This window comes from Pleurodeles waltl, chromosome 10 (assembly GCF_031143425.1).
Source record: "Pleurodeles waltl isolate 20211129_DDA chromosome 10, aPleWal1.hap1.20221129, whole genome shotgun sequence".
NCBI classification, from domain to species: Eukaryota; Metazoa; Chordata; class Amphibia; order Caudata; family Salamandridae; genus Pleurodeles; species Pleurodeles waltl.
Genome location: NC_090449.1, coordinates 851,704,675 through 851,732,322, shown reverse-complemented (window position 1 = coordinate 851,732,322; position 27,648 = coordinate 851,704,675). Strand labels below are relative to the sequence as shown.

General features: G+C 45.0%; 1 protein-coding gene across 2 annotated transcripts in view; it reads right to left on the bottom strand.

Annotated features, from left to right (window-relative positions):
• The window catches only part of RSU1 (Ras suppressor protein 1), a 426,683-nt gene that overhangs the window by 281,207 nt on the left and 117,828 nt on the right, over positions 1-27,648 (bottom strand). For both annotated transcript variants that reach the window (XR_011199181.1, XM_069211550.1), the window contains exons 5-7: positions 12,920-13,038; positions 9,607-9,689; positions 9,230-9,344 (exon numbers count right to left, since the gene is read on the bottom strand). Coding sequence is in view for 1 of the 2 variants with exons in the window: in XM_069211550.1 (XP_069067651.1) it covers positions 9,230-9,344; positions 9,607-9,689; positions 12,920-13,038 (317 nt within the window). In the remaining variant the exon portion in view is untranslated. The remainder of the gene's footprint in view (positions 1-9,229; positions 9,345-9,606; positions 9,690-12,919; positions 13,039-27,648) is intronic.

Genomic DNA, 27,648 nt, shown 5'->3' with positions numbered 1-27,648 from the left:
GGCGGCTGGTGCTCTAATGGAGTGCTATTTCAAGCTTAGCTAGCAGTACTGCAATGGTGGTAAAGCAATGCACAGATTTAAGAATATCGCACACATATCCCAACAGTACAACTAAAGGATCTGGGACAAGTTCCAGATCTATTATTTTAAACAGCCTGCCAAGTGATGGCCAACTCTGGTGTACGTCCACAACAGATGGGCAAATTCAGCATCTGGCTGCCGCATTTGGGGCAGGCCGGGGAATCTGAGGGGGTCAAGACGCACCAGGAAAGCTAGGGTGACATACGTTCTGTGCAAGAATTTGTAATGTATGAGTTTATGGTGATGAATGGGTGGGATGAGATGTGTCTGAGTACAGCAAGCCAACCACATTTTGTCCATAATCGATCGCACCAAATCAGCCTTCCACAAGCTGAGGAACCTCTCATCATGAAAGGTTAGGAGGGAAATGCTTGTATGATATAGTTTGGAGACCAGCCGCCTCCCCTTCTCACCTATTGCATAACAATGGGGTCACCCAAAAAGTAATCCAAAAGGACTTGGGCAATTCCTGATACGTAACAACAGTGGTTCAATTGAAAAAGATCCACAAAACGGATATGGTTTACATCAATAAATTCAACTTAATCATTTCCCAAAACTCCACCCACTGAAACTTGAAGGTGGTGATAAGTGCTATGTCTGAGACTGGGGAAGAGTTCCTTATGTTAGTAAATCAATTTCAGCAACGTACACAAGGAAAAAGAAAAAAACACATTTAGGTGTACTGATTCATTATATACTGAAAAACACCAAATATAGAAACATTTTCTAGATATATGGTTGCTCCAAAGGAGTGTATGAAAGGGTGCAAAAGGAAGAAAGTGCTTGTGTATAGAGCAGACTTGATAGAAAAAAAGGAGAAATCAATAGATCAATTGCAAGTATCCATTTTATACAAAAGCTTGGTTATATACATTTATATTTCCACACAAGTACAAGTTCATCTAAAAGGAGGCAGTTGTTGGGGTAGTTGCCCCTTGGTGAAATTTAATTATAATCCAGACTTTCCTTTTGCACCCTTCCTTTGGAGCAACCATATATGTATAAAATGTTGTATTTGGTGGTTTTCAGAATATAGGGCTAGAGGTATCAAGCTCCCAGTTTGCATCTCTTAAATAGCGAATTGTAAGAAATGCAAAATGGGATGTATGAAAATTGTGATACGGTAATAGCAATTTCTTTATAATCGCAATCACTATTAGCGAATCACAATTGGGGAATGGGACTCCATTCATCCCTATGGGCCTGTACGCCCATAGGTGTGAATGGTTTTGCATTTTCGAATTTGCGAATTCCTGTTAGGAATTTGCATATTAGGTAATGCAAATCCCAGGCTGCTGGGGGCCTAAGGCCCCCTTTGATGCCCCACAAAAAATATTTGTGGAAATGTAAAGCGCACACATGCCCAGGGGCATGTGTGCACTACATGTCATTTTTAAAAATGCATATGTAATGCATTTTTGAAAATTGCACATGCTTACCACCAAACTTCAATTTGTGGTAACTGCATTTCCTAAATGCCAAATTCGCATTTAGGAAATGCATGATACATGTGTACTGGTAATCGCTAATGGGTATTTCAGTGCATTCCTTGAAATTGCTCTGCAAATGCCTTTCATGCATTCTGAAAGGCATTTTTGCATTTGCAAACAGTGGAATTTTGCGATTCGCACCATTTGCGAATGCAAAAATCTTTGATACATCTATCCCATAATGAAGAATCGGTACATCTAAATGTGTTTTTTATTTTTTTTGGTTTGCGTTACTAAAATTGAATCACTAACATAAGGAACTGTTACCCAGTCTCCGACAGAGCACTTATCCCTGCATCGTCAGCATTTAAAGAAGTCAAGGGGGGAAATTCAGCTGGGGCCAAGGGGTATGAGGGAATGGTGGCCTGAAGTGTACTCCGGCGGTGACGCACCATGAAGCAATCCATGTACAAGGTCACAGGCAGGTGGCCAGATATAGCTAGTCCTTCAGGGAAACGTTCACCAAAAGAGCGTAGTGCATGTCACAGAAAAGTGTGTTGTACTAATTTTTATTTCCCCTGTGACGGGAAATTAGGGGTCGGACGCTAAGCAGCAATAGTGAATAAGGGAGGTCACCCACCAGAAGCCTCAGGAGCTTCCTCCATGCCCTGCAAGTGGTGGATAAAGCCTAAATGTCCTTGGTGTCCAATGGAAGACCAGTGGGGAGAAGGGATGAAAGGGGGGTTGGACGGCCACAATAATTTCAGACTTGCATAGGAGATTCTGCATCAGCATGAAACCAGTGGTGATCAATTTGGCATTGTGCTGCCACGTAATATAATTGTAGATGTGGAACTCCAATCCCGCTCCGCTCATATGGCAGCACTAACGAGTTCCAGCCAACACCAGACCTCCTATCAGCCCAAATGAGTTTCAGGAGAAGGCTGTGCAGAATATTAAGAAAATAATTTGTTAGTGGGATGGGGATGTTGATGAACAGGTACAAGAAACAGGGGAGAACTACGATTTTTATTAAGGCAATGCGGCCAGCCATAGACAGCCGGAGGCAAATCCAAAAATCTATCTGGAAGGTCAGTTTATCTACAGCCAGGTTGATGATTTGTTCTTTATCTCGGTGGAGCAGTATACTAAGGTATGAAACAGGACGGTGCATCATTTCAAGGGGAATTTACTCTGAAGGGGGGAGAAGCATCTGTAAGAAGAAAAGAGGTTGGACTTAGACCACTTGATGTGGAGAATAGAGAATGACTTACAGTGGGTTATCTCAAGGAGAACATGCAATAAGTTGTCTGAGGTGTGTCATACAAATAACATCATATCATCAGCATATAAGGAGAGAAGAAGCAGCCCAGAGTGAAATTGAAAGCTGTGATACATATGTTTTTTATGGATGTGTCGCACCAGGGTATCCATTGCGATGACGAAAAGTAGAGGGCATAGGGGCAACCCTTTTGAGTACCACGCGCTGTGGCAAAAGGGGCCATCAAGGAACCGTGGCTCGGATTTGGGCTGTGGGTTGAGTGTACAACAGCATAATCAGGCAAACAAAATTGTGTGGTGTGCCCAATTTAAGAAGTGTGGTGAGTAAGAAGGGCCATTCTAACGAATCAAAGGCCTTCTTGGCATTAAGTAAGGCCACTGCTGTGGGGGTATCTGGGAAAATGTAGTGAAAGACTGAGAAAACAGTGCAAGCTCAAGGACGTGGGGTGGTGGGGAACAAAGTCTGACTGAACAGGGAAAATTAACTATTCCATCAGGAGGGAGAGCTGATTCGTCGAGACCTTGGCCAGTATCTTATTGTCGAAGTTTAGCAGTGATATAGCCCGATAAAAGCCACAGCGGAAGAGGTCCTTGCAAGAGAGAAATTATTGCTTGGCGCAGAGTCAGAGGGAGTATTCCCTTCTCAAGGGACTCTGTATACACAGTGAGGAGATGGGGGCAAGATGATGATTAAATTGCTTATAAAATGTCCCAGGAAGCCAGTCGAGGCCTGGGGCTTTATTGCTATCCATTGAGTCAATGGCCTGTACAATATCCTTGCAAGATATCCTTGCAAGATATAGGTTCACTGAGGAACTGCTGGTGGGCCCTGGAGAGCCAGACCACAGCCTCCTGCTCTAAATATGAAGACAGATCTTTGGTATCAATGGTATCACCCGTCACCTGGGCAGAGTAGAGGCGAGTGTAATAGTGAAGCAGGGCAGTTGGGACTCATTATTGGTCATAAGGGTACTATCAAGAAGATTAAGTTTGTGATATAGGAGGAATCACTATGGGGAGGTTGAAGACTCTGGGGCGGTTGAAGCAATCTGGACAAAGTCTCTCCATAGTAATGAGCTGTAGCATATTTCCCTAACAAATTAACCTCACGATCTGCCAAGTCCGGAATTAAGCCAAGTAGGAAATATTTTGGTTAGTCGTTGGTGTGCGGTGTTGTTGAGCAACGAGGTTGTCCAGCTCTGACTCCACATGGACCAGACTGTTACAGATGTTGCCTAGGACCCCAGCGTATTTGGATATGCAGACACAATGAATGTAATCTTTAAAAGCTTCCCATAGTATGGCCGGGGATGAGACAGAACCCACATTCAAAGCAAAATATTCCACAATAACAGAGCGCCAGAGGTCATCGTGTAGCACCATAGCAGGAAAGCGCCATTGTCTCTCCAGCCCATCACCAAACAGTGGCTGTAGTGAGAATCGCAGAGGACAGTGGTCTGACTGTGTGCAGATGGGAAACATCTCCCAATCATGGGGATAGTGTAAGAGACAGCAACCAATAGTCGATGCGGGACCATGTGTCATGTGGGGTAGAGTGGTGTGTCAAGAAGGAGATTAAAGTCTCCGCCCAGTAGTACGTGACTGTACTCCAGACAGCCCATGTGTGTCATGAGTGTGGAGAAAAAACCTAAGGTGCATCCACATTTGGAGCATAGACATTGGCCAATAACACCCTATGGCCCCACTAGGGACCCTGTGATGAGAACATATCTGCCCTCATCATCCGATAAAATGGGAAGAGGGGTGACACTGAAGACTCTTGTGAATCAAAGTACAGACCCCTCAAGAGTATGCACCATAACAAGAAAAGTAACGGTGGAACCATAGGTGGAAGCAAACGTGTGGGACCCTCCTAGGACAAGGGTGTGTCTCCTGTAGGAAGGCTACTTGCACACCATGTGTAGTCAGGTATTGTAGAACTTGTTTGCCTTTGTGTTGATTATTAAGGCCCCAAATGTTTCAGGAAAAAAAGTTATGTCCACTATAGGGACACTGTGTCTTTGAGGTGTACGCACCAGAGAGTATGCATGGGGAGTAACAACAACGTGTGTGCATCAGCAGCTGCAACAAGTAGAAAATAAGATGAAGAACCACTGAACCAACTATAAGAAAACTTCAGACCAAAAATGTCCTCTCACAAACCCACATCCACACCAGGCAGAAACAAGCCCTGCAAGTCCCAAGAAGAGAAATCCCAACATAACAAACAAGGAAAAGTCAACACAATTGTGTGTGCCGGGTTTGGCAACGCCTCGACTGAGTCAGTCCAGGCAATCCACTGAAATTGACAGCTCCCGGTTTCAGGACCCATGGGTAAAGACGATGACATGTAATCCAATGTAATCAGTGTGGTCAGGATGGGAAGGAGAAGGTGGCATACACAGTCATTTGGTCAGTCTGCCTTTTTGGAGACTCCAAAACATGAGGAGCCAAATCAATCTGGTGGAAAGCGCTTAGCACTTGTCTATTGAGTGTCCGGTGGAGAGCGCTCCGGGGATATGCATTGAGCGGATGATCGATCTCTCTTGTACTGCTTACAAAAGGTCAGGGCTTCTGCAGGTGTGTCAAAGAAACAAGCTTTACCGGGGCTATCAACCCAGAGGCAGGTCGGGGAGGGCATACCATATCATAAGCCCAAGCCCCACAGTGCTGCCTTGGGGTCCGCAAACTTGCAACGGGTCTCCTGGACTGCTACGGTGAAGTCTAGAAATATGAAGATCGTAGATTCTGGCCACTGTAGTAGGTCACACTCCCGCGCAAGCCAAAGCATGATATCCCTGCCATGGAAATTAGGCAGTCTGGCCAGAATTTGCCATGGTGAGAAGCCGGGAGGAGGACAGGATCTCGGGGAGTGGTGGGCCCGTTCAAATAAAAAAGTGGACGTAAAATTTTGATGGTCAAGCAGTTGCGAAAGCAAGCTCTCCACATAGAGATCTAGGGGACCAATATCAGTGGACTCAGCTATTCCAAGGATGCGAAGGTTGCTGAAGCAGCTCCATGCCTCCAAGTCCCCATTTTTAAAAGCCACCAATTTAAGTAAATGCTCAAGTTTGTCCAAATGTTTGGTCATAGAGGAGGGGTGGTCTTCAAGACTGGAATTGCGTTCCTCTGCTGATTCAAGCCTGGTGTGCTGGCGATCCAACTGCTCCCCCATTTAGTCAAGGTAGCCAGCCAAAGTATCAAACCTCTTTCCAATGGCATGAAAACTAGTGCAAAGCTCTGCCATAATGGCGTCCGTACCCATCAACCGAGCACCGTCAGAGCTTGCCTCAGATCACAGCTCCATTGTGGAGACAGGACTGCGTGCGTCAGTGGGCTGGGGTTTTCCAAAAGGTAATTCACACTGCGGGGAATGACTGCGCACCATGACTAAGCCGCAAGCAGTTCTGTACCACCTGTGTTAAGGAGATCTCAGGGTGTGGGATCAAGTGAGGGTTCCAGCCACACTCTGATACCAGTAGTAATGCAGGAGTGGTGTAGGCCAAGAGAGCAGGTTGCCTGGGAGAGCAAGAAAAAAAGGAGGGGGGTTGGTGTCTGGCCCCCAGACTCCCAAACATAATTAAGCACCATGAGGAGGTGGTTCAGTTTCTAGTGGGGCCACAGAGCACCCAGGGGGAGGAAATCCAACAACAGTAACCTCGCAGGACCACCAAAAGTTTCACTCCAGAGCTCCAGGAAGACATTCAGGAAGTGTGCACTTCAGGACACATAGAAAAACACTTGTGAGCATCAGACTGTGTTCACTTCACATAGTAATCACGAGGAAGTATTTGCCAGGTGTAATCACACCATAGAGGTCTGCCACAAAGCCAATGAGTTGTGTCTCAAGCAGGATCAAGGCAGGAGACATCAGGAGATATGGCAGTGAGGGATGCGGGATAGGCAATAAGGAAATCAGCAGGAGGCCTTACCCCGCAGTCCCCACCCTTCCTCTTTCTTAGCTTGTGTGGTACCCCAGAGAGCCATTAAGGCTATGTACATGTCCGTGCATCCAGACCGTATGGAGGTAATCATAATTGGGCAAGAATACAATTAAGTGTGCCAAGCCTAATGGCCAGTCTCTTTTGTGCTCTGGATGTGACATGGGAGGTAGTAAGTCTGTGGCTCATGAGAGGATGCCATCTATCACAGACAGGCCTGTTGCTTGTCTGTGGTTATGCACAGTAAATTAGGGTTGAGAGGATCAAATAATGAGATGTACGAGCAACGTCGGACTTCCCATCAGTGAGGACAGGCTAAGGTGGTCAAGAGAAAGGACAGCAGTGTGGGACAAATTCACTACTGAGCTAAACTAGTTACAGCCTTCCACATTTTTTCTAGGTCACTCTCTTCCAAACCCACAGACCTCAAGCGATAGCAGCACTGAATTAGGAAGTGAGCACCACCATTTAACACTTGCCTAAATCCTCAAAAAGATTGGTCTCATGCCCTTGCCTGATCACTGACGGCTTCACCTCAGCAGCAACAACTTAAGCTGCACATGGAAAGTGATTGATAGGGAAACGAATCTCCTTTTTTCATACTCATAACTATAACTCGTACCCCTGCCATGCACAGTTTTTCTCCTAAAAAAGTTTACTGCAAATATTACATTGATATTATCAAGGATGTTATCAAAGATGTCATGGGTGCCATAATTTGTCAGGTAATTAGCACTGTCTGGCAACCTATGTTTTTTAAGTGAATTTCTATGTTTTTTAAATTTATTTCCTAACTATAACTTCACTGTAACCTTTGTTTTTTTCAGTGAATTACTAGATTTTTTTTTTTTTTTAAACGTACAGTAATTTTCATTACTATACGTTAATCCAACCAACGACCAACGACCTTTGGCCATGGTTGGCAGTGGTTGGCCACACGAGGTGGTGATCTCAGGGACTGCACGGGGCTGCGCCATCCCGCACTAAATATTCACAAAGCCCCTGGGAGGTGGTGATCCCCAGGGCAGCGGGGTCCAGGCGCCCCCCCGCATTTATTTTCACTAATGCTCTGGGGATGTGGCTGTCCCCGGGACAGAGGGAGGGTGCCAGGTGCCCCACACATTATAATAAGAATATCCCAGGGACTTTACCCACCCAGGGCTTTATAATAACAAAGCGCAGGAGTCGCGCTTCGTTTTCTTTTTTTTTTTATTTTACAGCAGATCTGCGGATCCACCACAACTCTGGACATAAAATTATTTTTTAAATCCTTTTTAGCCCTCTGAGGGTCCCTTTGGGACACAAGCACCAGAGCTAAGGGGTCCAGGTGTTCATACCCTGGCCCCTTTCCTTTATTTTTTACCTTTTTTATGGGATTCACTGAAGCCAAGACCTAAAATGGCTGACAATAGGTCCACAGCTTCCTTGTTGAAGTGTTGTCTGCAATCAAATCTCAGCACGAGATCGGGAGGGGTTGAGAATCCTTCGCGTCGCTAGATACACAAATTGGTTTTCCCCTTAATTTCTCAAAAACTACTGAATGGAATTACACTAAATCAAAAAAGCACTGTTTCTGGAACAGGACCTACCTTTCTGCCAAATTAGGTGTAATTCCATCCAGTAGGTTCAGCGTTATCGCTGTTCAAAATCCCTGTAGAATTACCACTTTTCAGAATAGGTCATACACAGGGCTACTGGAGCAATGTGATTCGGCAACTATGAATTTTCAATTTACTTATGAGTTGCTGCATTTACCACATAATTGATTCTCTTCTGCATAATTCTCAGATTTTAACAAAAATGTGTTTGTTGGTCAACTAGATCAAAAGTTACAAAAAACGTTGCCTCACATGTTGCAACGCATCAGCAGGTCGCTGTTCAGTTGTTGACTGCTGTATTTAGGCTGTAGACAAACTAACAAATTGAAACCTTTGCAAACAGTGTTTAACAAGTGGAAAAACTATACAACAGTAAAGTAGGGCAGCCGCAAATCATCTGCAGTATGCTGCATTATGCTGCATAATTTGTCTTTTCTTGCTGCATAATTTGGTTACCTTGCTGCTTAATGTGGTCGTCCACTGCTGCATAGTGTCAGTGTCACTGGTCATACAGTTTATACGAGATTATACCAAGTAACGAACACATCCCCTAACGCACTGCCCTGGCTGCAATTCAACCTTGAAATAATTCAGGGCCTGTCTGAAATTATATTTTCCAAATGTGATTGTATAAGCAGGACATGGTATGGATTTAGAAAATGACTTACAAATGAGACGTTAGTGAGGATGACTGCACATCTATAATCAATTTTAAGTCATTTCAAATTTGAGGTCGCCTCTAATTTTGCGCGTCGAGAGCCGCACATGGAATTCGAAATGCGTTCGCGCGCGCGCACGGGAATGTTCTCCAAGTCACGCGCCCGTCTTACGTGTGCTGTTCATACGTGAACCAGATGTGATGTTTCGTGTGGCAGCAGCTCTGCTGTGGTCTTACCTAGCTCCGGGGGGAGCACGGTCAGTCGGTTTCCCTGTATATGAAGTTCCTTCAACTGCGTGAGGTCGCCCGTCTCTTTGGGCAGCGATACAAGGTCGTTATCCCGGAGGCTGATCTAATTGGAAACACAAAGTTGTCAGAGACCGTTTTCGCATAAAATACAACAGCCTCACTTATGCAGTCTATGTCCCGCCCGCCTCCCGCTAGATGCGTTCTATTTATTTACGAGGCCTCTGCTGATGAGAGCGCGGCGGTAGCAGGGCCAGCGTTTTATTCTAGCAAAATAAACCTCACTGCTTCTTAAATTGCCTCGATTCTACTTCTACAAGAGCTACGAACGCGAATTGATTTTCTAGGAATTTAGATAAATTACTTACTATCTGCAACTTCGTGAGCTTCCCAATATCTGGCGGCAGGGTTTCGAAATCGTTGTCACTTAGATAGAGCGCGCGCAGGGTGGCTGCAAATTAAACAGCAATATATAAGCAGGGTGGCACATAAACCGGCCATTTGAGGCCTGATCAATAGCAGAGAGTCAGCTCTGATTAATAACCTCGACATGGTGAAAAGCCTTTGACACATCCAGGGCTCACAATAATAACAAGCAGGTCAAACTCAGATTTACCGGCACACTGTGGCGCGGATGTGTTGCGGAAAATATCTATAGACCAGAGGACTGGCACAATTAACAACTTCCACCGTGACCCTGTGCAGAAGTTTTTGGCAGTTGATTTAAATGCCAACTGTCAACCGTGTTTTCTTCCAATTGTTTCCAACCACTGTTTATTAATAAGGTTACTAGGTGTCCAAGTCTCCAGTCCTGAACTTTCATTTTGCAAACACTTGTAATTTGGTGTTTTAATACTGAATACCATTATCATTTTGGACATTTAATTTTCCACTAACGATATTTTGGAACCATTAAAAACCCATGCTACAAAAGTAATACATTATGTATTTGAAAAGAAAACGGAGGCTTGGAGATTTATCCTCATTACAATGCTAAAATACTGAAGTAATAATTATGTACATACGTTTTAGGGTAAAAACAAGGTAGTGCTAATACTTTAAAATAATGTATCACATTTAATACAAAACAACAAATAGTAATACATTAAGACAACGGTATTTACAAATAACATGAAATGAACGTAGGCAAATGAATAGAGGTCAAAAGTAAAGTAATCTGAAACTAGAGATCTGAAGAAAATGAAATCTGAATTTATGGGGTCGAAATTGTATCATGCAATCCTTTATTATAATTGATGTCATTGACGGGAACCAAGACTGCAACAAACAACATGCACGAGGTGAGGTCATTAAGTAAAAGCCTAGGACTGGAGAATTGTGTCCTTGGTAACATTAGGTCAACTGGCAATCTCATTCATTAAACGTTTTGGCACGAGTTGACTTTTTGGTGGTGTTTGACACTGTACAGCGCTCTGCTGCCATTTGACTAGCTTTGTGCTCTAGAAATGCAGCATACAAACATTCGAGTCCAAAAACAAAAACCTAAAAACTACAGATGTTGTCAGATGTACATTTTCAGAAAATGCTGGAGATATTGAAGATTATCCGATCTTTCTGCATTACACATAAAAAACAGCTCAGGTTAAGATAGGTTATCTACATTTTGTATGACATTGTTCTGAAGAAAGCCAATTCAAGTCTCTCCTTTGAGTGAAAACTACCTTATCTTTTCGTGCTTTTATGCAGATTACAGTAAGGTGTACCGGAGGCTCATGCCTACTTCTTAACAGGTACACAGCTCAATCCTATACCATTTCCACCAACTCACATCCTTAACTTTATTTTTTTACAGCAAGAATTACTCTGCCTCTCTACAGACACAAACAGAAATATTTGGGTCAGGGATTTGCTTCGGACTGAGGCATATCCATTCGGTTCTCGGCATGGGGGCCAAGGGCAGCCTGTCATTAAGGTTTCCTGGCCTCCGTCCACCTCATTTTTCCAAACCATGTTGACTGTCTGTCAGGCTCACCAAAGATCATCCTGACAGACACTCACCGTATCAGGATCAGGCACCCAGGCGCTTTGCATGTGCTAATGCATAGGCGCCTGCGAGCCTGAGCCAAGCTTTGCTGGACTGAAGATTTCACAGCCCTGACAATGTGATAACATCAGCCCAATAAAGCCCTGTGAGATCCTACCCCTCAGGATGAGGGGGAACATCACTGATAGAATCAGACCTGGGTACGTCAGGTTTAAGCCCTGAAAAGCCAAGGGTTTACTATTAATGGTGCCTCATCACAGAATTGGAGTGAGGGGTGGAGGTCAACAAGCCTCACTGAACCCCTCCCCACTCTATGAGGAGTAGGGGAAGGTCCTCCTCTTACTGATTGACCCATGAAAAGGTCATCCAATGAGCGGAGGAGGCGGGATCTTCAGTCTATCTCTTTCTTCCTCGAAGTCTCCAGGAACCACTGGGGCCTTTCTGCTTCTTTCTTTCACCACCTGATGTCACCGCCACGGCCCAGTAAGTTTTTGATGATTGTTGGATGTATGTTTGTATGTATGTATGAATGTATGTGTATCTGTGTGTGCATGCTGTGAGTGGGTGTATGCATGTGTGTGCTTCTGAATGGATGGGCGTGAGTAAGTGTGCATGTGGATGGGTCTGAGTATTTGCGTGGCCATCCAAATACTCATGCACATTAGGTGCCACAACTGATGAGGATTATCCCTGCTAGTTCACCACATACCAGTGATTGATGGGGATGTAGAGAAGCTGATGGAAGGCAGTAGTTGTCCACTACAGGAGCATGAACAAATAGGTTAAACACATGCTAGGCACCCCTCTCATACTCAAGAGATTTCCTGCATGTTACTTGTGCATGTGCCGCAATTTAGTGAAAGCACCCCAGGTGAATGGCCGGGCGAACTTAAAGAGCCTCTTTAATAGCCGTGTTCACTACCATTTAATTGTCTTTTAGGTGGTGTCTATTTGGCTAACTTGTATTCTTTTTTGAATTACCACAATGAAACATTAACATGTGGATTCACCTGGTTACTCCAAGAAGTGACTATCTGAGAGCTGACGTATATAAGTAAGGCCCATGCATGGAGAGGTCAATGCCATCTATGGTACGACTGAGATTTACCAGTCTTTGATTGTGTCATACGCTAGTGCATGGGGATTCTCGTTAGAGGTATGGCACCACTGCCTTAGGGAGGATGTGGGAAGCACTCGCTCACTTGCTTCTGCTGCTTGACCTCTACCTGATCTATGCCGAGCAATGTGTTACAAGGTAGGGACTCTCATCCTTTTATTCACTTTTTATTAGGACGCATTACATTTTACACAAAGCTTGCACATAATAAATCAGGCCGGGGCTTTTATATACATTTAGTGAAACTGACACTTTACTGTGTCAATGGTATGCTTCTCCCTCTCCCACTGCCTCTCTAACCAGCTGGTCTCTCTTATCCCCTGCTATGTTGTTTCTTGCAGCTACATCAGTTCATTTCAAGCAATATCAATTAGATGGGAATCAGGCAGGAGTGAAAGTGGTCAAGGAGGAACATTTCACTACTTCGCAAAGAGGGCGTAATAAAAAATCCACTCATTTCAGTTTTGCCCAGGTCGTGAGCTAGAACGTTGTACCGCAAAACATCATGTTCCAAAAGCGAAACCACACCAGTCGAAAAATAAACGTAAATCTTGCTTACTGAGGTAGAAGAAGTTTCCAGGCAAGGCATTTTCATTCAAATTGTTATAAGTCAGGTCAAGAACTTCAAGAGCCGGTAAAGAGCCAAATCCTCTGGGCAATGTACTTAACCTGTTCATGCTGTTAAACAAGGAGACAAGTGTTTACAATAACCCACTGACTGAAAGCAACCAATGGCATCTCCATACACCATATATTGTTGCATCCACTGAAATGGATGCTATAATTCAAACAATGGATTTTTTAAATATAAACTTGAAAACGGCACAGTATGATAAATCTCAAATATTTTACGCCGTCGGAATGTCTGTATAAACAAAGCAAAGTAGACCACCAACAGTAATAAATCACCACTCATCTAACTGCATTAGCACCTCAAGGCTCAAATGCATGTTGCATATTGACATGTACAAACCATGATTGGGCCTAAAACTTCTATTTAGAAAATAGATACCTGGATCTTACGTCGGACTAAGCAAAGGCATGTGTAAGCCCGTTTCTCAGTGAACATTTCCTCCATCTCTTTTCATCATTGCAGTTTCGTCACAGATAAATGTCAAACATGCTTCCTCACTCTAAGTACTTTGCCTGCAATGTCCAGGCAGCCGTTAGGGGTCGTATTTTGCACTAGGGTTGCCCCTGTGGCTGCCCGTCTATGCCTGCCTCCAATGCTACGAGCTAAGGACATTGCCACCTGGTCCATTTTGACTAGTTTGCCTTCAAATACGCCGACCCATTTTCCACAACGAATCATTACACCCCTGCAGATGCTTTCTGTCTAACTCTGCTCCTTCCGTCAGCGTGATTCATTTTAACTTTTGGTCATACTTGTGTTACGCAGTCCCAACGCCCTCAGCCATGCTCTCTTCAGGCGAAGACTCCTAATCTTTTTCACACCAAGGTTCTCACTCAATTCCTTTGAAACCGTTTCCAGCGCTGTCTATACCACTTCCTTCTGGATGCTTCTAAGTATTTTTGCTTACCCTCCTCTTCAAAGCCAATGTAAGGATGCATGTCGTGCAAAATACCTCTGCCCATCACCTCACTTACCACTATTCTGATTTGTCTCAGAGCAAACTGTGAGTTTGCGACTACCATTGTCTTTATGCATCCTTGTACTGGTCCCAACTTCTCACTTGCCTCCTTTTCCCGCTTGATCTGCTTCTGGACTACTAGCACTTTGACACGTTAGTGAAAAAAGATGAACACCTAACATTCAATGGTAACATGGAAATAATTTAGCCCAATAACAAACTTAACTGTAATAAGTAACAAGCAAATGGCAAAGCTACTAGGTCTTGTCTTTGTGACCTATTGGCTTTGCAATGCTTTTTAGCCATGCTGTATGGCATCTGAGATGCTATGCAGTTTGATTAAAGCTATAAAAAACGAAAAGCTTCGATGCAGCCTCCCGCATCATTTTGTATATTTTGTAGGCACACACACCACACCCACGCGCATCCCTACAAATGACGCATGCGCTTTCTTTTTCTTTTTAGTTTCCGATCTGAGTTGGATAGGTAATTAAAAGTAAAATAAAATGAGCAATAGCATTTTTTTTATTTTTAAAGTGGGCAGACAGGTGGAGCAGACGCAACAAGGAGAAGGGTGAGCGCAAACGAAGCAACATGCGGGAGCAGACGCAACACAGGGGATGGCAGGGCGTACTGCAAAGCTACACAGGTGACTGTGTGTCAGGGTATAAGGAAGCAGCAAGGGAGACAGTGGGGGAGCAGCGAAGCAAACTACGAGGGTGAGGGGGAATGGAATAAACTCCAAGGAGCATGAGTGAATGATGAAGCAACGTGAGAGGAGCAACGGGTGGGGAATTGCAAGGGATGAAAAAGCAACAGATGCAAGGATGGGGGCAAAAGTAATACAGAATTGTGGGAAAGCAACTCGTAGGTCCTGAGTTTGGGTGCAATGGGGAGTAGTACACATGCGAGCACAAGAGGGAGGAGGGTGGGGAGAAGCAGTCTGGCAACAAAGAGCAACACGGAGTGCAGCAGGAGACACCTACATAAGGGAGGCGGTTCTAAAACGCACACTATAATGGATTGCTTCACACAAAATAAAACATTGCTTGAATAACAAGCAGTTGAAGCAGCAGTGGAGGAGACTGTAAAAAGGCAATGCTCCATGGGAGGGACAAATACAACATTGATGAGCTGAGACAGAATAAAAACAGTCAAGTGAGAGGGGCAAGGAAAACCAACCGAATGATAAGCGAGGGCAGGATCCAAGAGCCTCTATGTTCCTAGTAAGCTACAATATGTCTTGCAACAGACAGCATGTGCTGCCTAGTAGGCTCAACCTAAAGAGTATACATGCAGATAGCTATACACCAGGGCCTTCAAACTGGGGGGGTGGGCCTCAAGTGATTCCACAGGGGGCGTCAGGCTCTGGCCAAAAGAAGCATTATGCAGATAACAGTGCTTCGTTTTAACCAGAAAAACATATATTGCATTTTTAAAAAGGTAACAGAACTTAACTGCAATGTTTAATTAAGTAAAGACACATTTAAACACTGCCAACTTAATAGAATAACAGTGAAAAATTTGGAGGGAGGCCCCGATTATTTTATTTTTTCCCCCACTGGGTGGGCGCAGCATTAAAAAGTTTGAAAACCACTGCTACAGACTAATATGTTAAGCGACAATTGGGTCATGATTCCCCTCACTTCCCTCAACAATGGTTATAAATGGTATACTACTAACTGCATAGTTGCATTTATGCTTTATTCCATGCAATTTTATCATATGTTGTTGTTATAAAGAAATATTTAGCCAGTACTGGTGATCAGTAGCATAACTGCTTTCCTCAATCAGTTCATAAGCATTCTGTGGAACAGTAGGTGAGAATTTTCTCACGAGTTATCCATTTTTTTTTTTTTTTATCAAATGGGATGTAACCTATGCACTGAAGTAACAAATGTGTGAATGCATGTTTATTAGTACGCTTCCACTAAACAACAAATTATTAGGGCACATTTGTTTTCATAGGCATTGTAAATACATTTTTCTACAGGGTACTTGTATAAAGCACGCAACAAATTCCTTCACTTCGACATCATTGCAAAAATGGAAGAGGATTATTAACACTGCAGGTTTTAGTGCAGCAGACCGAAATCCCTTACACTTTAGGGCAACTGACTGGCTGCGCAGTGGATCCAGTACTTCATACCTTTAATCTTTAAGGAGTATCCCATCAATCAGTATGAAACCATACACAGTGAGGATGCATTAGATTGTTTTTTCATCTCTGTCAAAACATCTTTCTCACTTTGCAATTCAAGAACTATGCACCCTTTAACAGACATCCCGTTCAGCGCATTATTTAATGAAAATAAGATTCCGACGTCCAATTCTTCTTAAGTGACAATTTCATCTGCTTTCCATACTCTCTGAACACACATTCACCAATTTCCCGTATCACAAAAAGCATGAAGCATATAATTTCTAAATCAGGTTGCATTGGGGGAGAACTATGTTAAAACAGAGATAAGAGTAGGGTTTCTGAACACTAATGAAAGAAAATGGGAAATAAATATGCGATTGGTCATCTTTGCTGCACTTGCTTTGTAAGGATGCGATCGACCAACTACACTATGATGTCTCAGCTTGCACCAGACTGGGAAAGCTACACTCGGTTCTGCAAATGGTTAACACTCTGAGTTGCTGCTGTTGTTTTTATCTTCGCATTTCTTAATGTGAGTTGTCTCAGCCTGCTTTAACCCCTTAGCTGCCAGGCCATTTCCCCCCTCAGGTGCCAGGCCTTTTTTGGCTATTTGGGGCAGTTCGCGCCTAGGCTCTCATAACTTTTTGTCCACATAAGCTACCCACGCCAAATTTATGTCCTTTTTTTCCCCAACATCTTAGGGACTCTATAGGTACCCAGAGTTTGTGGGTTCCCCCAAAGGAGACCAAGAAATGAGCCAAAATACAGCGAAAATATATATATTTTTGTTTTTGACAAAATGGGAAAAAAGGCTGCAGAAGAAGGCTTGTGTTTTTTTCCCTGAAATGGCATCAACAAAGAGTTTGCAGTGCTAAAATCACCATCTTCCCAGCTTTCAGGAACAGGCAGATTTGAATCAGAAAACCCAACACAATTTTGGCATTTTACTGGGACATACCCCATTTTTACTATTTTTTGTGCTTTCAGCCTCCTTCCAGTTAGTGACAGAAATGGGTGTGAAACCAATGCTGGATCCCAGATAGCTAAACATTTCTGAAAAGTAGACACAATTTTGAATTCAGCAAGGGGTCATTTGCGTAGACCCTACAAGGCTTTTCTACAGAAAATAACAGCTGAAATAAAAAGAATATTGAAATCGAAGTGAAAAAAAAAGCAGCCATTTTTCTCCACGTTTTACTCTGTAACTTTTTCCTGTGATGTCAGATTTTTTAAGGCAATATACCATTACGTTTGCTGGACTCTTCTGGTTGCAGGGATATATAGGGCTTGTAGGTTCATCAAGGACCCTAGGTACCCAGAGCCAATAAATGAGCTGCACCTTGCAATGGGTTTTCATTTCTATACCGGTATACAGCAATTCATTTGGTGAAATATAAACAGTGAAAAATAGGAATCAAGAAAACCTTTGTATTTCGAAAATGGGCACAAAATAAGGTGTTGAGAAGCAGTGGTTATTTACACATCTCTGAATTCTGAGGCCCCTATACTAGCATGTGAATTACAGGGCATTTCTCTAATAGACATCTTTTTTACACACTCTTTACATTTTCTCCTTCCAAATGTGAGACAAACACAAGGGGCAATAACACTTGTTCTGCTATTCTGTGTTCCCCCAAGTCTCCCGATAAAAATGGTACTTCACTTGTGTGGGTAGGCCTAGTGCCCGTGACAGGAAATGCCCCCAAAACACAACATGGACACATCGCATTTTCCCAAAGAAAACAGAGCTGTTTTTAGCAAAGTGCCAAGCTGTGGATTTTGGCCTCTAGCTCAACTGGCAACTAGGAAAACCTACCAAACCTGTGCATTTCTGAAAGCTAGTCACCTAGGGGAATCTAGGATGGGGTGACTTGTGGGACTCTCATCAGGTTTTCTTACCCAGGCAGGAACCTCTATATTTGGCCAAAAAACACCTTTTCCTCACATTTCGGTGACTGAAAGTTCTGGGATTTGAGAAGAGCCACAAATTTCCTTTCACCCACCGTTCCCCCCCAAGTCTCCCGATAAAAATGGTACCTCACTTGTGTGGGTAGGCCTAGTGCCCGCAAAAGAAAATGCCACAAAGCACTATGTGGACACATCAAAATGATCAAATACTAAACTACCTGTTTTGGCAGGGGATGGAGACCTGCGTTTTTGGTCCGGGGCTCAGCAGCCAATAAGGAAACCTACCAAACCCAAACATTTCAACTAGGCACCTAGGGAATCCAGGGAGGTGAGACTTGCGTGGATCCCCTAATGTTTTCTTACCCAGAATCCTCAGCAAACCTCAAATATAGCTATAAAAAACACATTTTTTCACACATTTGTTTGTGGGATCACCACATCGGGACTTATTTCCTACCACCCAACATTCCCCTTAGTCTCCCAGTAAAAATGAGACCTCACTTGTGTAGGTGGGCTAAGTGACTGTAACAGGGAAGAGTCAAAAACATGTTGAAATTGAGGGGGAACCAAAGCGGGTCCAAAAGGTCTGTTTGAAAAAAAAACATTTTTAGGCTGACAAGTGCGGCAGAATTTTTATCAGTATAGCTGAGACAATGCTGGGTGGTAGGAATTTTTGTGGATTCCTGCAGATTCCCAAAGGTTCCATCACAAAAATGTGGGAAAAATGTGTGATCTCCAGAAAAGTTGGAGGTTTGCGGGGCATTGTGGGCAAGAAAATGGTGCTGGGTGCATGTGAAGCACACCACCCTGGAATCACCCAGATGTTTAGTTTTCAGATGTGTCTAGGTCTTGTGGATTTTTTTACATGGCAGCATCCTAAAGTCCAAAAAGTGCAGCCCTCACCATTCCAAGTGGACGATTTTGAGAGTTATCCAAGCTCTCGTGGCCCAAATGTAAAACCAAAACCCCAAATAATCAAATATCCTCTTGCTTGCCATGGGATAAGATGTTTTAGTGTGCGGGGGAGAGCTGAAAGACTGTTAACCCCTTCAGTTGGGGTGGGGGCATAACCAGGCCCATACTGGTTGGTGCCACCACCCCACTATTTTTTTCTTTTAATTCCTTGGAATCTAGTAGACTTTCTGGCCCCCCCTCCCCGGCCTGTGGATTGGGGGTAATTGCCCCATCTGCCCACTGGTGGGCAGAACAACCTTGGCCCCATTTATTTGGGGTGGGGGTATGGCCATACTCCCACCCTCTTATTTTGAAAAAAAATCTTCCCTGGTCTCTGGTGGGATTTCTGTCCCCCTTGGGGGCAGATGGGCCTTCCGAAAGTAGGCCGATCTGCCCCCACGTGGGGCAGATATGGCGAACAGTAATGTGCTCCCATGGGCGACCCTTGCCCAAGGGGCTGCCCCCCCCAAACAAAACACACACACCAAACCCTAGTGCCTAAATGGTTTCTTCCCCCCCAGGATGCAGATCAGCCTAATAGAAATGCCCCCCCAGGGGAGCAACCATTGCCTAAGGGGTCGCTACCCTTGGGTGACATTGGCGCAAAAAAATCCCTTGGGCCTAGTGGTTTCTGCCCTCCCTGGGGACAGATCAGCCTAATTATAATAGGCCGATCTTCCCCCGGGGGGGAGGGGGAGGGGAGGTTAGAAATGTATTAAAAATAAATTGCCCCCCTGGGGAGCGGCCCTTGCCCAAGGGGCCACTCCCCTCTTTCAATAATAAATAATTTTAAAAAAATCCCTGGTGTCTAGTGGGCATTTCTGCTGCCCTATCGCATCGCATTTCTCCTCCGATCAGCGCTGGAAGCTCAGCTTCCAGCACGGAGAGGTAGGCCTCTGATGAGGTCAGCATGCGATCTCACGCTGACGTCATCAGATGCCACAGGGGGGTCAAGGGGAGTGGGGTGAAAGGGGAAGCGATTCCCCTTCCATCTCTGCCCAGGGGAGGGGGGTGCGAGGCCCCCAGGGGGAGCGCTAGCGCTTCCCCAAGGGCCTCTATCTGCTCTGGACTTAACGGTTACGTCCTGGGTACCCAAGGGGTTAAAGCCATGAAGGAGTTCAAGCTGACAGCATGCAAAGCTAGCATTGGCAAGGCCAGTAGGTCTGACACAGATTGCTAGCCTTTACCCTTTGGCAATGCTAGTTTTGTTTTTTGGTCTCTGCAAAACCTTAATGTTGGGGAAGCTGGCGGGTCCTTATGAATCTAAAAAGAAATGTTCAAAAGTACAACTATATTCAGGGGCATGACCTGATCGGCCATGGAGTAAGGCACGTGGTGCAGAGCTTCTGTGACTGGCAGAGGACCCAGGGCTGATAATCCTGTTTGACCCCAAATAGTAAGGGGGAAGCCTTGCTGAACCAGGGAGAACAGCAGAGCTGGTGGTGACTGCACTATGGGCACAGTTCATCGAGCAGCAGTGGAACAGTGGATGTTTGGTCAAAACGGCAGCTGTCAAAACATAAGTAGCAGTCGTACAGCGGATGTTTGGTCAAAATGGTAGCCATCAACACATAAGGTGGGCCTGGAGCCACAATCGCCAAGGGAGGCCGGCTGGCCGAAACCAGGATGAGGGCAGTGGCATGGCAGTGAGTGGTGCAGACCAGCCCTGAGTCAGTGGACCGAGGCAGGCAAGCCCCAGTGGGAAGGGAGAGGATTTGACCACAGCGCCAAGCACCCGTACTGGATGGTGCCCACGAGATGTTCTATTGCTGTTGCCTGTGCTGGTATGCGGCAGCAGAGATGAGCAGGAGTGCTGTGGCAAGGGCACTCAACACCCCCCTCCTGCCCAAAAAGGTTGCACTCACAATTGTGAAGGAGTGTCAATGCAGACCTGTTCACCCCAGCCCGCACCCCCTCCTCCCCAATGTACTGCATCCGGCCACTAGCTGGACGAGACGAGACCCTGATGTTTATATTGGGACTCATGCCTGGTACTCGGAGGGACATGCAGATTGGGGCTGGTCCCCACCAAAGCAATCTGTGTGCTAGAAGGTGCTTGGCTTGGTGACTGGGCCAGTTATACTTCCTGTATGGAACTAGGAGGTGGGGAGAGGGACCCATACTTGGCGCCCAGGGGCACACCTGCAGATGACTGAGAAGGCCAGTACTTGTGGAGTGAGGCTGGAGCCGTGGATGGTGTGAGACAGTGTATGCAGGGAACTGGAGCAGTACTTTACGAGGAGCTGCAGGTGCTCAGCTGTGGCCGAGTAGGCCGGCATCCACAGGGTAAACGTACAGACCTGCCTTCAACCCCCATCATCACCCTTTCCCCCACCAGCTGTAGCTACCGTCGGATGAACCACAACAGTATGGGGAAGATCTGTATAGTAACAAGCTAGGCTATGAACACTCGGGCCTCTATGGAGACGGATGCCCGGACAACGCAGGCAGAGACAAACTCTTCTTTGGCCACGCACACAGCAACAATTCTGAGGGCGATAAGAGACACAAAGATGATGCTGGACACCAAGATCGTAGTGGTGTTGAATAAGATAGGCCTACTGCAAGAGGATCATAGCAAGTTGGCAGACCGCATGAAGGAAACAGAGCACCAGTTGGGTACTGTCCTGTTGAATGTTCAGGAGCTTACACTGAAGTGTTACACTATAGAAAGGGAGGTGAAGATACTGGCAAACTATCTGGAAGATGCAGAGGGCAGGTCCCGCTGCCACAACGTAAGACTAGTGGGGGTCCCCAGAAAAAGCGGAAGGACCCAGCACATAACTGTTTGTGGAAGAGTGGCTGGCAAAGACCGTCCTGCAGGGCTGCCCCTCACAGTTCTTTTCAGTGGAACGAGCCCACAGAATACTGGCGGCTCCTCTGGTACTGGGGGTGAATCCGCACACAATAATAGCCCAACTGATGAACTTCACAGATAAGGATATCATATTATAGGTGTCATGGAACCATGGCCCCTGGTTAATTGAAGGACAAGAGGTCAACCTGTATCCGGATTACACTAACCTAATTACAGAGAGGTGGGGGGGGGGGGCATTTGTGCCGGTCAAAAATATGCTCTGTCAACCAGGACTGAAGTATTCGCTTATATTCCCGGCAAAGCTCTGTATTGTGCATGGAGATAAGGCCCACTTCACGACGATGGTGCAAGAGACCTGATTTTGGATGGAGCCACACAAGTCACCCCATCTTGGATTCCCCTAGGTCTCTAGTTTTCAGAAATGCACAGGTTTGGCAGGTTTCCATAGGTGGCGGGTGAGCTACAAGCCAAAATCTACAGGTAGGCACTTTGCAAAAAACACCTCTGTTTTCCGTCACAAATTTGGATGTGTCCACGTTGCGCTTTGGGGCGTTTCCTGTGGCGGGCGCTAGGCCTACCCACACAAGTGAGGTATCATTTTTATCGGGAGACGTGGGGGAACGCTGGGTGGAAGGAAATTTGTGGCTCCTCTCAGATTCCAGAACTTTCTGCCACAGATATGTTAGGAACATGTGTTTTTTTAGCCAAATTTTGAGGTTTGCAAAGGATTCTGGGTAACAGAACCTGGTCCGAGCCACACAAGTCACCCCATCTTGGATTCCCCTAGGTCTCTAGTTTTCAGAAATGCACAGGTTTGGTAGGTTTCCCTAGGTGGCGGCTGAGCTACAGGCCAAAATCTACAGGTAGGCACTTTGCAAAAAACACCTCTGTTTTCCTTCAAAAATTTGGCTGTGTCCACGTTGCGCTTTGGGGCATTTCCTGTCACGGGCGCTAGGCCTACCCACACAAGTGAGGTATCATTTTTATCGGGAGACGTGGGGGAACGCTGGGTGGAAGGAAATACGTGGCTCCTCTCAGATTCCAGAACTTTCTGCCACAGAAATGTGAGGAACATGTGTTTTTTTAGCCAAATTTTGAGGTTTGCAAAGGATTCTGTGTAACAGAACCTGGTCCGAGCCACACAAGTCACCCCATCTTGGATTCCCCTAGGTCTCTAGTTTTCAGAAATGCACAGGTTTGGTAGGTTTCCCTAGGTGGCGGCTGAGCTACAAGCCAAAATCTACAGGTAGGCACTTTGCAAAAAACACCTCTGTTTTCCTTCACAAATTTGGATGTGTCCACGTTGCGCTTTGGGGCGTTTCCTGTCGCGGGCGCTAGGCGTACCCACACAAGTGAGGTATCATTTTTATCGGGAGACGTGGGGGAACGCTGGGTGGAAGGAAATTTGTGGCTCCTCTCAGATTCCAGAACTTTCTGCCACAGAAATGTGAGGAACATGTGTTTTTTTAGCCACATTTTGAGGTTTGCAAAGGATTCTGGGTAACAGAACCTGGTCTGAGCCACACAAGTCACCCCATCTTGGATTCCCCTAGGTCTCTAGTTTTCAGAAATGCACAGGTTTGGTAGGTTTCCCTAAGTGGCGGCTGAGCTAGAGGCCAAAATCTACAGGTAGTCACTTTGCTAAAAACAGGTCTGTTTTCTGTGATGTGTCCACGTTGTGTTTTGGGGCATATCCTGTCGCGGGCGCTAGGCCTACCCACACAAGTGAGGAACCATTTTTATCGGGAGACTTGGGGGAACATAGAATAGCAAAACAAGTGTTATTGCCCCTTGTCTTTCTCTACATTTTTCCCTTCCAAATGTAAGACAGTGTGTAAAAAAGACGTCTATTTGAGAAATGCCCTGTAATTCACATGCTAGTATGGGCACCCCGGAATTCAGAGATGTGCAAATAACCACTGCTTCTCAACACCTTATCTTGTGCCCATTTTGGAAATACAAAGGTTTTCTTGATAGCTATTTTTTACTCTTTATATTTCAGCAAATGAATTGCTGTATACCCGGCATAGAATGAAAACCCACTGCAGGGTGCAGGTCATTTATTGGCTCTGGGTACCTAGAGTTCTTGATGAACCTACAAGCCCTATATATCCCCGCAACCAGAAGAGTCCAGCAGACGTAACGGTATATTGCTTTCAAAAATCTGACATTGCAGGTAAAAGTTACAGAGTAAAACGTAGAGAAAAAGTGATGTTTTTTTTCACCTCAATTTCAATATTTTTCTTTTTCAGTTGTTATTTTCTGTAGGAAACCCTTGTAGGATCTACACAAATTACCCCTTGCTGAATTCAGAATTTTGTCTACTTTTCAGAAATGTTGCGGTTTCTGGGATCCAGCGTTGGTTTCATGCCCATTTCTGTCACTGACTGGAAGGAGGCTGAAAGCACAAAAAATCGTACAAATGGGGTATGTCCCAGTAAAATGCCAAAATTGTATTGAAAAATTGGGTTTTCTGATTCAAGTCTGCCTGTTCCTGAAAGCTGGGAAGCTGGTGATTTTAGCACCGCAAACCCTTTGTTGATGCCCTTTTCGGGGGAAATACCACAAGCCTTCTTCTGCAGCCCATTTTTCCCATTTTTTTGAAAAAAACGAAATTTTCACAGTTTTTTGGCTAATTTCTTGGCCTCCTTCTGGGGAACCCACAAAGTCTGGGTACCTCTAGAATCCCTAGGATGTTGGAAAAAAAGGACGCAAATTTGGCGTGGGTAGCTTATGTGAACAAAACGTTATGAGGGCCTAAGCGCGAACTGCTCCAAATAGCCAAAAAAAGGCTCGGCACAGGAGGGGGAAAAGGCCTAGCAGCGAAGGGGTTAAGCAGTAACCACTCTTTTTACCAAAGAACATGAATTCTCAAATGATTCCTTAGCACCTGTGCCTACATGAATATACTCTTGCTACATACATTCTTCAAAGTCTATGCATCAGACTCACTGGATGATCAGATGCACACATTCTTCTGCAGATTAAAACAAATCACTGCGGTAGGACCTGCTACAGTCAATTGCCTACTGGACAATCCTAGAGAGGGATGGCCTAGTCATACTCTTGGGGTTAAATAAGCAGGTTGGATGGTAGGTTTGTTTGGAACAGAAGAACCTCCAGCCCCTGCTCCTTCCACAAAAGGACTTCCTAGTGCCATGAGGGGTGCGTGATGATCCAAAAGGCATTGAGGAAAATGACACAACTCTAGCCTTACAGTCTTCTCCAATCTGTTGTAGTAGTGAATGTACCTGGTTTCTAAACTGCAGGGGACCAAAGTGAAATATACATCTACTGACCTTTTTTGGGGGGGATACTAGCTACATTTCACATACACAGCATGTCTTGCACCTAGCTGTTACCACACATCATCTATGCAGCTGCCGAAGAGCAGATACAATTAAAAATTAGGTTTGACAGCAACCTCACTTGATGTTCCACGTGACCCTACAGATGGGGATAATCATCATCACCACCATTGGCCTGATATCATAAAAAAATTACTGGATATCACAAGCTAAGGTTATTAGATGTGTGTGTTGTAAATAGTGGAAAACAAATTGAAATTCATTTGGTGCAATTCACATCATTTTCTCCATCGAGCCAACTTGTCTAGCATACCCAGGAGGACTGACTTACTTGCCAGGTGAGTGTGCATCTTGGGGTGGCAGGAATCTGTTTGTCAAGTCCATCTGTGGATACTGTTTGGACAGTATAAAGGCAAATGAGAATTTTCCAATTGTCAAGGCACTCCTTAACCAGGATTTTGTGCTCTGTGTGATGTGTTGGAAGGGAATCAAGATATGTGGTTTGGTACAGGTCAAACACCTATTCTGTGTTGTATCTGATGTAGAAAAGAAATTCAGATTACTGTAAATGCACAGAAGCACATCTTGACTATATTAAACCCTTCGGTTTAGGGTAAAGAATATCCACTCTCTGGACCACAAACAGCAAACAAAAAAGAAAATAATGGTGCTGTTATTCACATAACAGATTAAGAAGGCTAACTCTTTTTGAAGTTGCACTAAGGAACTCAAATAGCTAATTTTCCTTTGACGAGTGAGAGGCCTCATCCAGATTTTTCATACATTCACAGTATGCAATCATCACCACTGCATAACCTCTCCTCACCACTCACACACTGCATATAGAGCTTCCGACAGAGCCAGCGTAGCCACTAACCTCCAGGAGAGCAGTATGAACATAGAGAATAGCTTGCACTGCTACCCAATCTTCTGTCATCAGAGGCATAGCACAATCCCTATTATCAGCACAGTCAGAGTTCCTCAGCATTACACTGACCACCTCATTAAATAGCCTATGTGGAAACGCTTCATGAATATATTCTTGACCAGTCTCCTTCTATAGAAATTCCAAAACTACCACTCAAGTCTCTTTTGTCATCAGCGATCTGTGACTCAATCAATATATACTGTCCACTTTTTCATTATTTCCAATCCTTGCCATCCTATCTTTCAACATGGAATCGGACTGTTTTTGAAGTGGGTTACTCATTCATCTACTTCCGCTGATGGGTTGTGGAAGCCTCCAATGACTTACACTTGTCATAATGTTATCTGTTCTGCCCTACAGTAACCTGTCTGTTCAACATATTATCCATTTTTTTTATGAAGTCTCTTCAGAGAGTCCATCAAAGCCCTTTCACCTGTGTACTGGCATGCCTCCATATCTTCACCTGTGCTGTACCTCTTCACCCCTCCTTCATGGTGCGTGGCATTTGTCATCCCTTTGGCCACAAGAGGAGCCAATTCGGTGAAGCTTTTCATGTTTCCACCACCACCAGGAAGCAAAACTGAGAGGTAAGAGCCATGGGACTCCACTCATTCACCAATGTCAAGAAGTCACCTGTAGGCCTTCTGTACCATTGCCTCCTTCGGAACATCTGCCTGGTAATCGGGGGGGGGGGGTTGGAAGGAGTGAGCTCCATGCCCAGCCTCAGCTATTTGTGCCAAAGTGACTCACCAATATGTCTTGATATTCAGTTGTGGATCATTTCCTCTGCTGCCACTTTCTGGTTGCAACATTGGCACTTTCCACCTAACCTCACTCCTGAAGGGATAACCTTCCAAAGGATAAGATGGGCCATTCACCATCTCTAAATGCCTCCAAGTGAGTGGGAAATCAGGCTTTTTTGTCTTCCCCAGGCAACCAGAGCTTCAAATGGCACAGTGCTGATGACAGGTGAAACCCAGAAACACGTGTCCAGAGATACACAGCACTTGCTGCACCTACTAAGGTGAAAGACTGATTACTTTTGTTAATGTGAAAGAATCTGACTGCATTTACCAAGATGCATTGGGGCCAACTTTTTGCTGGAGTGTGAGGCAGTGTGCTCTCTTTTTTTTGCACTGTGTCGAATGACGGCTCCCTTGAGCTAACGGGCTGACGAGCCTTGGTGAGGCACCTGCGCACCAGAGTGGTACATAAACCTGAGAAGACGTTTGGTGGCATTTCAAGCAACCCCACAAAATATGCTGCTCTCTGCTGATGATGGGCGAAACCCAGAAACACGTGTCCAGAGATACACAAGACTTTGATTACTTTTGTTAATGTGAAAGAATCTGACTGCATTTACCAAGATGCATTGGGGCCAACTTTTTGCTGGAGTGTGAGGCAGTGTGCTCCCTTTCTTTTGCACTGTGTTGAATGACGGCTCCCTTGAGCTAACGGGCTGATGAGCCTTGGTGAGGCACCTGCGCACCAGAGTGGTACATAAACCTGAGAAGACGTTTGGTGGCATTTCAAGCAACCCCACAAAATATGCTGCTCTCTGCTGATGACGGGCGAAACCCAGAAACACGTGTCCAGAGATACACAGCACTTGCTGCACCTACTAAGGGGAAAGACTT